This window comes from Zalophus californianus, chromosome 6 (assembly GCF_009762305.2).
Source record: "Zalophus californianus isolate mZalCal1 chromosome 6, mZalCal1.pri.v2, whole genome shotgun sequence".
Lineage (NCBI taxonomy): Eukaryota > Metazoa > Chordata > Mammalia > Carnivora > Otariidae > Zalophus > Zalophus californianus.
This window is the reverse complement of record NC_045600.1, coordinates 14,661,230-14,675,860: the sequence shown is the minus strand read 5'-3', so window position 1 is coordinate 14,675,860 and position 14,631 is coordinate 14,661,230. Positions and strand designations below refer to the sequence as shown.

The window sequence follows — 14,631 nt, the reverse complement described above, 5'->3', positions numbered from 1 at the left end:
CATTTCTGATAAAGATTGCTTGAGTTGTCTATGGTAACTTTTCACAGCAATGGGAGCACCAACTGCACTCTAAACTTTTCTTCTTTATAAGAGAACAAGTGGAGGTATAGGTATAGTTTTTAAAAGAAGGGCCTTGTCCTGATTTCTTTTTTTCTTTCTTTGGTTGCCTCTTAAGTCTTCTCTGGTAATAACCCTGATACGCTAGCCTCTTTGCAAGTGTCCAATAATGGCTTTACAGACAAACGTGATACCACCAAGGGGTAGTTCAGGAAATGCTTATTTATCCAGATGAGTTGAGTGAAGTCATCTACACCTCCCATTTTACACTTAAGCTCCACTTTGTTTCAAAAGGAACTTCCAGATTTTCCTCATGTCTAAAGTGTCATTATCCATAGCATAATCACTATATCATATATGTAAAATGTGTAAAAGAATGGGCTGAATCTGTTTTAGGATAATTCCAAAGTTGGTCTTTTCATTTGTCTCTTTCTAGTAAAATAGTATGTGTAATATGAAAAACATTGTTTAGTTCTTTGAGTTTTCCAGTTTGTAGTCTATAAAAACAGGAATCAGGTATAAATTGCTGTATTTTAAAATGGTGATTATAACAGATAATGGATAGACCATTTACTCATAAAGGTACTTTGAGAGTACCTTCTTATTTTGGTTCAACCCAGCTGCTGTCAAAATAGTCTCTCAGTTTTGATATAACAATAGAGTGCTTTTGTTAAAATAAAATCTAATGTATTTTTGGCATTTTTTTTTCTTCATAGGCTTTGTTTGAATATATCTTTCATCATGAAAATGATGTTAAAACTGTAAGTTTTGAATTCATGCTATTTTCTCTTGTAATTTTCCTGACTTTGGGGATTTTGATTCTGAAATGTTCTATTTCTTACCTTATCAACAGAGGGAATTATTAAAAATTGGAGCATTACTAATACTTTCAAATCCACTGTCAGTTTCAAGAGGAAAATATGTTATAAATATAGAAGTGGTAAGAACTGTGCCTGGTCCATAGAGTATGTAGATATCCACTGAAGAGCAAGATACAGATAATTGAGAATATTGCATAATGTGCTTGTGCTACAGGTTATTTTTCATGCTAATAGTTGGCACTGTTGTTCCATTGCTTTCCTGTAGTCCATATAGTATATTATTATAGGTTTACTCATATGCGTATTTCTGGTTTCTTTGTAATGCACCCCTTCCCCCTCCTTAAACATTTTATGATAGAAAAATTCAAACACACACAAGTAGAGAGAATGATATAATGAGCCAGTATCACCCATCACCCAGCTTCAGTAATATTCAATCATCTTGGTAGCTTCTTGGCAGAGTTTTAAGGGTATATGCATATGACTTCATGTGTTTCACTTTTTACATGCTAATATGCAAATGACAAATTTTGTCAAATTGAACGTAGTTAATTCCGCAGTGTCTGGTGATAGTATTTTCCCTTTTTCTTATTAGTTTAGGGAAAAAGCTTTATAACCATATGTTAAATATTCAGGAAAATAAAAACATTTTCCTCAGTTGTGTTTTCTGTGTGTCAACCACTGTGCTATGTGCTAGGAAAACTAATAAAAATATTCTTTTTTCCTGACTCTATAAGCCATGCAGTCTAGCTGAGAAAATAAAATTGGCATAACGAAACAAAGTGGCAATTGCCAAGTTGTGAAATTGTCAACAGGTAGCAAAGGGAAAAAAAAAATCAAAGGGGTGATATCAGTAAAGAGCCACAAAGTCAGTCAGATTTTTGGGGAGAAGGAGGGAAAATAAATATAAAAAAGTGTAAAAACATGAGCAAGGTATGGAGTGAGAAATAAATTGTCCAGCTACTAAGAAATGGGAGCATCAAAGAGATATTTTAAAGAATGAAGTGGTGGAACATGATGATAGATTAGATGTGGAGGACAGAGGAAAGACACACATCAAATCTGCCTCCTAAAGGTGCTACGAGAAAGATTGTTTTACTAACAGAAACGGGATAATTAAGGAAGGAAGTAGTCAGTTTCTACGGAAGCTGGATAATTCACTCGAAGGCATTTTGAGTTTGAAATTGTGACAGACTATCCAAGTGGAGATACCACTGCACATCTTGGAAGATGCGGTACTAACTGTTGGTGAGAGCCTGCACCCCATACACACAATGTGGAAGTTGTCTGTCACGAAGTGCTAGTGCATGTGGCCATGTAGGGAAGAGAGGAAACCCAGGTTGGAGCAGAAATCATGCATATTTCTGTAAGTAAGTGGGTACAGGCCATTTTCACTTAATATAAAGGTGGGCAGAGGCTTTCAATGTGACATGTAAAATCATGTAGTTAAACTGTCCTTATAAAGAAACATCCAAATAAAGGAGTCAATCTCTACATAGCATAAAGCTGTATCTTGACTTTTTGAGGATTAATTCATTTATTGAAGAGACATGTAGTCTTTCATCTAAAAATGTCTAAGCCAAGACAGTGTGCTAGCCACTGTTCTAAGGCCTTGAGATCACAGAGTGAAGCAGGCCGACAGAATCTCTGCCCTTTTGGAGATCATACCCTGGTTGTGCAAGGAATAGAGACAACCAGCAAATTTAGAAACACATCACGTGTCATGGGATAATAAGTACTATGAGAGCAACAGAGCAGGAAAGCAGGTAGGGGATTGGACAGTGCTACAGGGGAAGATGCTATTTTGGATGGGGTGGAAGGTGGTCAGTGAAATCCACTCTGAAAAGACACTTAAACAGAGACCTAACAAAGGGGGGCGGACCATACAGTCTTGCGTAGGAAGAATATGTAAGTCAGAGAGAACTTTAACTGCAAACGCCCTGAGTGGAGGCACGCTTGGATTGCTCAAGAAACAGTAAGGAGGCCAGGGTGGCTGGAGTGAGGGCTGTGAGGGGAGGAGTTGCAGACAATGGGTTCAGAAAGTAGACAGATTGTACGCTGTTTATAGATCATGGTGATGGTGTCTTTATCAATAGATTCATCTTGGGGATGTCGCTCTACATCTTGGCATTGATATAATGGTGTTGAGGAATAGGAACCACATTGAAATAAAATAGGATTTATTCTCTGCACTAACTGATTATATACTAAAGGTTCTAAGGATTCTAAGGAGTCTTAACAGACTTTAACCTTTACGTATTATGTGAGTATTTTAGAATGCTTTCACTGTTCTTCATATTCATTGAGTGAAAAAATATGTGAACATCTTAAAATCTTAAAATTTGAAAACGTTAAACAAATAGAGCAGTGACTTTCAAATTTTTTTTTTTAAGCAGCACAACCTTTCTCTTCAAATGACATCTCATGCAGACCCTGCTGTATAAAACAGACAAAAGCAGGGCTGCTTGAATTTAAACAGAAGTAGCAGACCAAGAACACACCCACCAGGACTCCTTACTCCTCCACCACGTGAGCTTCAGCCCCTCAAAGCCTAGGGCTCTTAAGTAGTTCCTAAATCCTACTGTTTCTGCATCACCTGGTGAATTTTAAAATAATGGATTTCTGGATCCGTGCTTGACTTCCTGAATCAGAATCCCCATGGGTATGTCTGGTAAATCTGTTGTTAAAAGTTCCACAGGCAATGCGAGTTTTCAACCAGGATTGGGAACTACTCCTGAAGAATATGGTTTGAAAGGCAATGATTAATAGAAAGCTGGAATGCTAGGCCTTCTAATGTAGGAAAATAGAGCTGGGAGCATGAACAGGACTTGAAGGCCAGAGCTGCACGTAACAAATGAATAGGAGGGAGTGTGTCTCCTGGCTTAATGGAGGAAGCCCACAAATTAAGAGAAAAGGCACAGCAAAAATGATTGTCAAATAGATCTCAGTAGCAAGGAAGTGATACAAAATTGTGTTTGAGAGCTAAAGTCCCCACCTACAAATTTTATATTTTTTATTCTTAGAACAATGAAACACTCTTTAATACTCCAAAAACAGGCAACATTGTGTGCAATTTTTGACTCTTTTTGAAATAGATTCTTATACTTCATTAAACAACACTGTTGAGAAAATTTGTTTAAAGACTTTCTTATAGACATTTGAGTAGTGAAGAATTTTTTTAAAAATTAAATCAGTAAGCAATAGAATAGTTCACAGATTTGGTTGCATTTATGAAGCAATCACAAAGGATAAAGACTTATTGATTCATATATATCTCTGCACAGTGAACAGAAACAAAACAAAACACAACATAGAAGGACAACGGAAGGGTGAATCATGTACATGAGCATGATTTAAAAATGTTAGTGTTTTGTTAAATAGGAAAAAGCTTATCTGACTTTGTTAGGAAATGTTTCATGGAAATGGAAATGATCCAGGAACAGAAAATTTACATGAGAGAAAATGCCAGTAAACAAGCACATTAGAGATACACCTTCTAACAGAAAAATGTAAGTGAAAGAAATTCTGGACTTGCAATTTTGCATTTATGAAATTTAGGGAGAATGCTGGGAGAGAGGAGTGTAATTGTTATACTGATATATTATAGATGATATTTTAAATGGTATAATATCTTGGAAAAGAGTATGATAATATAAAACAGATAGTTATAAACATACTTATTCCATTTGTTTCTGTAGTTTCCCTTCTCAAGAAATTTCACAAAGAAGTGCTATATTTGCAAAGATGTTCATTGTAGCATCGGTCATAGTAGCAAAGCAAACTGGACGATAACCTATATGTTCAATGATAGAAGACGAGCATAGTAAATTATAATACACTGCATGCCGGGGTTTTATGCAGCCATTAAAAATCATAATTATAAAAATTAGGCAGAAACAGAAAAGTGTTTATAATGTTAAGCCAACAAAGTATACCCTTTAGCACGTACGTTAAATAGAATTATCATTCTAAACATATATATTTATAACATATACTAGAAGGTATTACCAAAAAATGGAAATAAAAGTATTACAGGGTTGACATCTATTAATTCTACAAATATTTGTTAAATGCCTACATCATGCCAGTAGCTTACATTACAACAGTAAATAAAAAAGCTATACTTCATGGCACTAATGGAAATTATCCAATTTTACCAAAATTTTATCCATTTTTTTCCAAAATTTTCAATAATGTTATAGCAACTTTTCATTTGTAGGTTTAGCTATGAGTTAGGGGCAGTGATAAATTAAAATGCTTGTAATTGTATGCTTCTTGTTATTTTCATCTGCTTACCCTCAATACACATATTTTATAGAACATGAAATTAAGCAATTTTTGTTTTTATTTAGTAAAAAGCACAAATTGTTCATTCCTCTGTTTTCCTTTTATTCATTAATTTATTAATTGGCTTATTGCTTGATTGGGTTATTCTTTAAACAAGGAATTATTGAGTGCCTGTGTATTGGTGCTGTGATGGATGTGAGCAGTATCGAGTAGGACAGATGCCCTGTATCTGTTTTTTTACTCTGTTACGGGCTCATCACATTAAAGTTCTGTTATGGATCAGCTTGTTCCATTAAGATGTCATTTTAGATTTTTACCACAAATGTTATTTTCTCAATGGAAGAAGGATTTAGGTAATGAGCAGAAAGCATGCATTTGTGCATTTTTATACCTTTTTTTCCAAACTATGTTTTACAACTGTAGCTGGAAAAAGAAAAGAGAAACTGTCTTTTTCACATGTTTAAGAAATCAGACGTACTTTTGTATTAGTTACTTTGGGTGGCCTCCAAATTTCTTTTTCAATAAACTATTTCACACAGATACAGAGAATATTATTGACAAATAGGGAGGGTACTGTGAAGTCCTACTTAAATGTTAAGAAAGAATGAAATTGATCTTCCATGGAAAACTATACTCCTGTCTTTCCATTCTGAATGGTTTTTCCATTTGTGTGGGCAATGTCGACAAAACTAAGTGCCATGTGGGTTGGTGATTCTGTATTTTTCTACAGACCAATCTGGAGGATACTGTAGGTAACTATAGAGAATATTATGAAGTGATAGTTAAGCGATAAGTAAAGTTGATTTATGGAAAACTGTATTTTTGCCTTTGAGTTCTTAATTCCCTTCTCTCCTCACTTGTGCCTTTTGGGGTGATCCTGGCAGTACTGGCAAAATTAAAGTGGGCGGATTCTGGGATCTTCATTTCCATATGCTCTTTAATCATCCTAAAGTTGTTGCAGCTATAACAATAGTTAAAGGATGGCTGGTTTTTTAAAAAATATCAGTGGTGGGAGCACTGATACTTAGAAATACACTGGGACACTCGGTTGGGTGTGTTCACAAACATTATGTAGTCTAGCTCTGCCAAGGTCCCCTCTCCTTACGGACTCTGATAAACTTGTGGCTTTTATACGACATCCTAGGCCTTCACTAATATCTAGATATTAGATTGATTAAATCATTCAAAGATTCTTAAATATTATGTAGTCATTTATTTTTAAACATTGGGAAAGGCTTTAAAGAAATATACATCTGTCATTACCTTAACATTTTAAAATGTTAATAGCTTTTCATTATGAATCTTATTACTATGACAGTTTTGTTTGGCTCTTAAGTTATTTTCAATATAAGTCAGAAATAAGGAGTAGAATTAATTCAATCAACACATCATTCCTGAGTGCCTCTTAACAGCATAGATACATATCAGAACAACAGAGATGCGTAAGAAGGGGTGCCTGTCCTCAAGGAACTTAAGGCCCATTTGAAAAGGTCACAAATAGTTTTGTCTAGTAAATCCTCAGTGTTCATATGATAAATGATCACTAAAATGTGTATATTTTTTACAATTTTTATTCTATATCAACAATTCATGGTAATTTCCTTAATCAGTTCAGCACAAACATAGACGTCTTACGTAGGAAGACTTGTTTTAGGACCATAAGCAAAATCAGCAGCCTGTAATAAGTGCTAAATCTAACCTTGGGCAATTAGAATATGTGACAAATTTAGAGTGACATATTTTTCTGAAAACCTAGAAGGTCTGTTATAGTCAATATGAGAGTGAATATGATCTATCTGCTGGAAGAGTTCTTTATAAATATTAAGTTAAAATTAATATGTTCAGATATTTACAATGCAGTCCTGAATTGAGCTGTTCGAAAATATGGTTTTCGAGTATTTTCAGAGATAATGCTAATGAAAGTTATACTTTTTCCCCGTATTTTTTTGCTTCCACTTATTTCTGGCTTGGGGAAAAAGGAAAATAAGCATATGAAAGTAGTGTGTGGCTTATTTTTAATTCCCATAGCTTTCAAATAGAGGTGTTGATTTTTTCAGGTCCATTAGAACCTCAGTGTGGTGACATCATCTCTTTATAAAGAGTTTGCATAGTTAGAAGTCTCCCCTGGAGCAAGAAGAGATGGGAAAACGCAAGGAAAAGTTATTAACTCTGCGGTAGGAGATCGAAGGAACTCATCTGGCTTGCATTTCAGGAAAGAGTTCATATTAAGACATGGACAGTAATATGGGATATATTCTGAGCTAATAGAACTGAAATCTGAGAGTTACTTTAACTGTTGGATATCCTGGTTATACTAACACTGGCTAAAGAATAAGAGCTTTCTAACCTTGAAAGAATAAATATAATAAAACATGAGAATTCTCTTTTAACTAATAACCTGAGTTTTTATTCACCAGATCTTCACCTGAGCTTCAAATTTGTGTAAAGATGGATTTGCTTTCCTTTTTGTCCAAAAGGTTTCCACTTCTTCTGTATAAAATCGTAATTCCTATTTAGTCATCTCATGTCTGATCTTGAATAAACACTAGAAGGAACAAACTAGAAGACATTAGAGAGAAAGGGATAAACACATGTAAAATAAGAAAGCAGCTCAGAAGATCTTTTTCAGTCTGCAGCAAAGACGAGTCTGACCCTCAGCATCACTAGATGTGAGCTGGGGTCAGAAAGATAGAATAGTGGTGGTGGAAGACGATGGGTATCCAAGTGCCTTTGCTCTTTTGACACTTCATGATCCTGTTCTCTAGACCTCCTTCTCTCTGCTTACTTGCTCTTTCTCTGTTTCTCTACATCTGTCTTCAAGTGGGGCCTGGCAGTTGTTCCTGGCTGACACACCAAAGGCTTGGCTGCCGCTGAGTTTAGAGGCACTTTGAATCACTGGACGGTAGATAAAGGGTGGGGAGACCATACAACTTAGGGGATTTTTTAATATCCATTTTGTGCCTTGTATATTAAAATTGTATTCTAATATATTGTACATCTGCTTTTCTTTGATCAGTTTTTACTATTCATCTGCTGCCAGCCCTCCGGTCTGGAACTGATTATTTAGGGAAAATTGGTGGAGCCATCTGGAAACATGAGCAACTTGAGTTTCTGTCTGATTTCTAATGCATGTTTTGATTGATGCTAATTATACGGTTTATTTCATTATTTATTGTTTCTGTTCATTGTTCGAAAAGAAAATCCTAATCCAAAATGAATTGTTTTCAAAGGCTTTGGACTTGGCTGCCCTTTCCACAGAGCACTCTCAGTACAAGGACTGGTGGTGGAAAGTGCAGATTGGAAAATGTTACTACAGGTAAAATTTTGAGTATTTGTGAAGGGCTTAGACATGGTGGCATGTTTTAGAGTCTCAGCCCTGATCGTTACTTTTTTCTGGGTTGATTTCCTCTGGTAGAAATGAGAACTATGTCTTTGACTTAGGTGAGAAAGCATTTAAACATGGTAGCGCTAAGAACTGATACCTTTGGAATAATAAAATGGTAGTGCTGGGCAGGGGAAACTCTGAGACCATCAGATCCAACACCCCTTTTCAGGTGAGGAAGTGAGGCCAGAGAGAGCCTTGGATTTGCTTCAGGCACTACTTAGTGAAAAACTAGTTAGTAACGGACCTGTTGGATCTGAGTCTGTTGACTCCCATTCCTCTTCTCTTGCTCTCAAGTCTTTTTATGTCCCCTGATGCCTCCCATCCGTAAAGTGCTTCCCAGCTGAGAGCTTCTTTGTCCACACGTTACATTAACTCACTTAAATCTCACAGCACCTGGAGGTAGTTGCTATTATCATTAGCTCTTTGTCCAGATGAGAAAAATCAAGCCTCAGAAAGATAAAGTGACTGGTCCAAAGTCACACGGCCTGTAAGTGGCAGAACAAGAATTTGAGCTCAGCTTTCTGATGCCAGTTCTCTTACTACTTGCACAATTCTAGTGTTTCTCTAGGATCTGAATATTCTTACATTAATTCACTTAATGTTTAAACACATTTTTTTTGGAGGTAGGAAGAGTGCACACACAAGCGGGGGTGGGGCAGAGGGTGAGACTCTTCAAGTATATTTCCCACTGAGCATGGAGCCCCACACAGGGCTCGATCTCATGACCCTGAGATCATGGCCTGAGCTGAAATCAAGAGTCAGATGCCTAACTGACTGAGCCACCCAGGCGCCCTTAAACACATTTTTAAGCAAATTAATTGAGAGGTCAGAAAAGTTGTAATTAATTTTATGAATATTATACAGCAACTAGTAAATGAGATCTAAAACGTGTTGCCTGGTATTGAAATGCATTTGGAGCATTTGAAAAATAGAGACAAATGGGCAATTGTATTTTATAAATATAAATACATCTTTTAGCATTCAAAACAAGGTAGACCAGTTACTGTGAGCATCCTTTAGTCCTTATGAACTTTACTTATCAAACACTGTGAGGAAAAGAAAATATATAAATGGAATGAAAAGGATGCTTATTCTTTTTTGGTTGAAATTAAGACTACTTTCCACTTAGATATTTTACATAGAACTTGAAGTGTTTTTTTTCTGCTGTTAGGCTGAGGAAGTATTTTCTACTAAAAGGTAATTTTATAGCATTATACCATTAAACTTTTATGAATATAATTTCTGAAGGCAAGCTTGAAATCTGAGCTTCTAAACAAATCTTAAGAAATCTTGAATAATTGAAGAAAAGCACAATTTGGATTCCTTCTGCCATCTGTATAAGATGGCACTTAAATGAGTGTACCTTGCCATATTAATCACTGTTCTCTGTCCCTTAATAGCCTCTCATCTTTAGTATGTGCTCAGCACTCCTGCATTCACTGACTCACTAAGCTATTTAACGAGCCAGGTACAGGGGTTACAAATATTTATTAGATAGTCCTTCCTTCAAATGGTTTACAGTCCAATGGGGGAGAGAGGACAGTAAACAATCATAAGCATGGCTCCCACTGTGATAGAAGCAAGCGCAGGAAGCTCAGAGAAAGAGCTCCTAACTTGGACTGGAGGGGTCAAGGATTGATTGCCAGAGGATGGAGCCCTAATTGACTTGTGTCTCTTGCTCCTGACTGGTAAATCCTGCCAGTTCTTTGTCTACAGTAGCTCCCCTACCACCCCATTCCCACTCCAGGGCCTGAATTCTGACTTTCAGTTTTTTTGAATTGTTCCATTAGCTTCTTATCTGGGTTCTCTCCCCCCGCCAATCCTTCTTATATACTACCATCAGAATAACTGTTAGGAAAAAAACAGCTCCTGGTGAGTTCTTTGACTAATCTCTGCTACCTCTAGGATAAAGTCTGCATTTCAAGTATGGCGTGTCTGATCTTGTCCCAGTCCGTGCTTGCCCTCTCACTGTCCTTCTTCCCAGTTAAGCCAGACAGCTCAGCATTCCCCTCCCATGCTGTGCACTCTGCGGTGTGTCTGTGCAGGTAGTTTGCTTCCATCTGAGATGTCCCCCCACTCACCGCACCCTGTCTAGCTCTCAAAATCTTGCCTGTCACTTCCTCCCTGAAACTATCTTGGTTCACTCCTCCTCTGTGCTCGCAAAGCACTTTTTTTTTTCTTATTAGCCATAATATGTTTCCATTTATTTGTGAACATGTTTTGTTCCATTCTTATTGGTGCCTTTAGGACTGTTTGTGATCTTCATTTTTGCATCATGAAATGTACATGCGTTGGTGCTTCACAATATTTACTGAATTAAATTGGAGAGAAAAAGTTGGCAGTCGGTGGGGTTATCTTGGGACTTTGACTCTCTGATATGGGCTTGTATTCATGAACTTGACTGATATTTTCCTTATTCCTAGACTTTCTTTATACATGGCCCACTTAATTCCTTTGCAGAAGAACCCATGTGGTTATTCCTTTTTGATAGTATTAGAAGTTACCTCTTGAGGATGCAGTAATAAACAAATGTATGACCCACCCTTCCTTCCTTTGGTTTCCAGGGTAGCTAAATGGCTTTGCTTTTTTTTTTTTAATTTGTTTATCTTTCCATCACCATTGTTTAAAAAAATCTATTTCTGTTTTCATATTATTGTTTTATATGTATCTTATAGGATTATATTGTAATCCCTTTTAAATGATTTTTGGGAAGAGACATCATAGTAGATAAAAATATACAGACTCTCATGGATAATTAAGTGTGGCTGAACTTTAGCCACATGCTTAAGATTTGAATGCTCAGTTGAAGCTTTGTATAGAACCTATGCTGTTTTTCAGAACTTGAGAGTTCTTTGATAACATTTTGTGAATACTCCTGGTAAAAGTTGTGGGAGCTTTGAAGAGGGGGGGCTTCTGCCATTTCACACATTCTAACTTTAGGGTAGTTTTGGGGGGTCCCTTTTAACCCCATTAATCCTACATCTCCCTACAGCTGCTCGCTGTAGCCACACCAGTGCTCGAGGCTTAGACAACCAGGTAGAAGGTCAGAGTTCTTCTGTCAAGCCTCCGAATGAAAGTAGCACAGTGGAACATCCTGTGAAACACTCATTTCACAAAATGAAAGCATCATCAAGTGCCTAAGCAGCTCTTAGCTGGCTAGGGATGAGTAGTTAGGAGAAAACCCGACAGATCTAGAACAGGCTGAAGTGTGCTTTAATGACTGACTGAGCTTTAATGCTCTAATGATTGATTCAGTAGTAATAAAATGGTCCCTGGGCAGAAGAAATGGGGCTGATTTCAGGACAGTTGTAGTTAGGCAAGGAACAACTCTCAAATCTGTAGACTAGGACAGTCTGTATCAGATACGAAGATGAAAAAGGAAAATGTTTCTAGAATCATAAAATGGTAAAACTATATCACTCAAGAAGCAATTACTACTTACATCAAAACTTTAAAAAGGGCTTTAAAAATGGGCCTTTGTTGGGGTGCCTGGGTGGCTCAGTCGTTAAGCATCTGCCTTCGGCTCAGGTCATGATCCCAGGGTCCTGGGATCGAGTCCCACATCAGGCCCCCTGCTCTGCGGGAAGCCTGGTTCTCCCTCTCCCACTCCCCCTGCTTGTGTTCCCTCTCTCGCTGTCTCTCTTCTCTGTCAAATAAGTAAATAAAATGTTTAAAAAAAAAAATGGGCCTTTGTCTCAGAGTAGATGATGTTTTCAAAGAAATGCCATCCCTAATTTCTTCCAATAAAATGGAGACCCAGAGAGTCTACTCAGGTCACCTGCCGTATGTCCAGCTGATTATAAGCCCTTTGGGTGGTAAACTGATGCGCCCTGGCTCGATGGCAGCTCTGTTAGTCCTGCTGTGTCCAGGCTGCAGATAGACTTGTGACACACCATTGGAGGGTTACATGGACAGTGAATATGGGAAATAGGCAACTTTGTGCTCAACTAGATCAACATGATGCTGATAATAATTTCTATGTGTATATAACATTAGCTTCTTTAGTACATGCTTACTCTTAGAGATAGAAATGTGATTTGTCTCTATTCATATCCTCAGTGTGTGAATAAGTGCTGTAGTATTTATTTTTAAGTTGAATGTCTCATTTTTAAAATGGCTGTTCTTAGGTTAGGAATGTATCGTGAAGCAGAAAAACAGTTTAAATCAGCCCTGAAGCAGCAGGAAATGGTAGATACATTTCTCTACTTGGCAAAAGTAAGTAAGTATTCTTAACTAGAGTGAAATCTGTCTTCTCAAAATAGATGTTCAAATTCTGGCCAATATATACAGAGAGTTGCCAGTTTCTTCAGGAATAGTTGGCAAGTTAATGTGCTCAGACTTATTTTTCTTTATAGCAAGTGGAAAAGTGAGAACATATGGAGGGTAACTGTCTCAGGAGAAATTGATTGCCATGAAAAAGAAGAAAACCCCTTTGAAAGATTGCCCATTAGAGCAGAAGAAACTGCCACAGGCTTATTACCACTCCCGTGTTAACGGGCCCCAGAGAGGTCTTCTTTTCTACAGCATGCCTGTCTCCCACCTAAGCAGACTGCAGAGAACCGGAATTGTTTTTACGTAGGTCCTTGGCTTCTTGGCTCTGCCATAATAACAAAGACAATATTTTCCCTTGATTGAACACCTATTCAGGAGAAGGTAGTATATCCGGTCTGTTCCACCCACAGGTGAATTTAAGCCTCATGAAGCCACCCCGCAAGGGAGATTTGTTACATTTCCTTTGTACTCTTAGGACAGTGGGGACTTAAAGAGGCTAAGTAGGATTTTCAGGGTCACTTGGCTGTTCAGAGCCAGCACTCCAACGCAGGTCTTCCTCCTCACTGTCCCATACTGGTCCCCACAACCACAGTGGAAGTGAAGGGCCACCAGAATTTTCAGTCCTGGGAAAAAGTTACTTCTTGGCCCTTGCCAGGGCTACTCGAAACAATTGACGAAGTGTTGGTTAGGACATCATCTTGCTGTATCTTGACTAATTTTTTAAAATTAAAAAGTGTGCGAAAGGGGGTTGAAGAGCTATAAAAGGAAATGCCACTACTTCCTAAATATGGCTTTAAGAATTTGCACACTAAAAAGAAACAAAATGAAAGTTACACACTATAAACTTATGGTGCTAAATAATCTTGATCTGTTTACCATAGTTTTCCATCTTCTGTACATTATATATAAAACCTAAAATTCTTAAAGAAGTTTCTAAGCATCACAGTAGACTTTTAAACTTTTCAGATACCTTGAAATTAAAACTCAGGTCACACTATTTGACTCATCTTCTTAACTGATGATCGCCAGGTGTTTTAAAAAAATGTGCTTTTTAACTATTTCATTGAATACATGGTTTGACATATTTTTCCATAAATTGATTTGCTTAAATCTATTACTGCCTACATGACTGTCTCAAAGTAAAATTTATTTTCTTTAATATATGAAAGAATAATTGCTATGAAATAGAGATCAATCTGATTGAGGAATATTATTTCTGAAAATATTGGATTAATTTTTTTAAAAAATTATTAAATGTTTATGTTACTTGGTATATTTTGTTGTATTTAAAAAAGCAGTTCAATGGTGTATAAAGTAAAAGTTGAAATATTTTCATCCATACCTCTCCCTTTAATCTCATACTTCAGCATTAAACACTATAAACAGTTTTTCTGTGGATCCATTTGGGCCTTCTTCAAAGCACAGTCTATTTGAAAAGAAATAGAGGATCCAAGATCATGAAGAAAAAAATGTCATAATCTTGTATTTCCATGCCTAAAACTATAATTCCCTATTTTAGAAATTCCCATGAAGTATACAATTTATTTATGCTGATGTTCTAATTGCTAATTAAGTGGAAGTCATCAAGTGCTAACTTTCCCAACTCCCTGACCCCATTCCTCACAAATCTGTTCCTCCTCTATTTCCGAAGGCCCTTTTCCAAAACCAGCTTCTCCACGGGCTCTCCACTGCTGCTCTTTCTCAGACCTTCTTGTTCATTGGTCCTCCGCTCTTTCTCCTGCGTCTCCAACTTCGATCTCCTAATTGGTTCCTTTGTGCCCACTTATAGACATACTCCCGTCTCCTCTA

General features: G+C 37.0%; 1 protein-coding gene across 6 annotated transcripts in view; it reads left to right on the top strand.

The window, feature by feature from the left end:
• The window catches only part of TTC8 (tetratricopeptide repeat domain 8), a 51,684-nt gene that overhangs the window by 21,004 nt on the left and 16,049 nt on the right, over nucleotides 1-14,631 (top strand). For 4 of the 6 annotated variants that reach the window (XM_027571557.1, XM_027571558.2, XM_027571555.2 and 1 more), the window contains 3 exons: nucleotides 774-818; nucleotides 8,396-8,481; nucleotides 12,678-12,765. In XM_027571557.1, coding sequence (XP_027427358.1) covers nucleotides 774-818; nucleotides 8,396-8,481; nucleotides 12,678-12,765 — 219 coding nt within the window. Of the gene's footprint in view, nucleotides 1-773; nucleotides 819-2,974; nucleotides 3,047-8,389; nucleotides 8,482-12,677; nucleotides 12,766-14,631 lie in introns of all 6 variants that reach the window. The other 2 variants (XM_027571559.2, XM_027571560.2) reach the window with 1 other exon arrangement.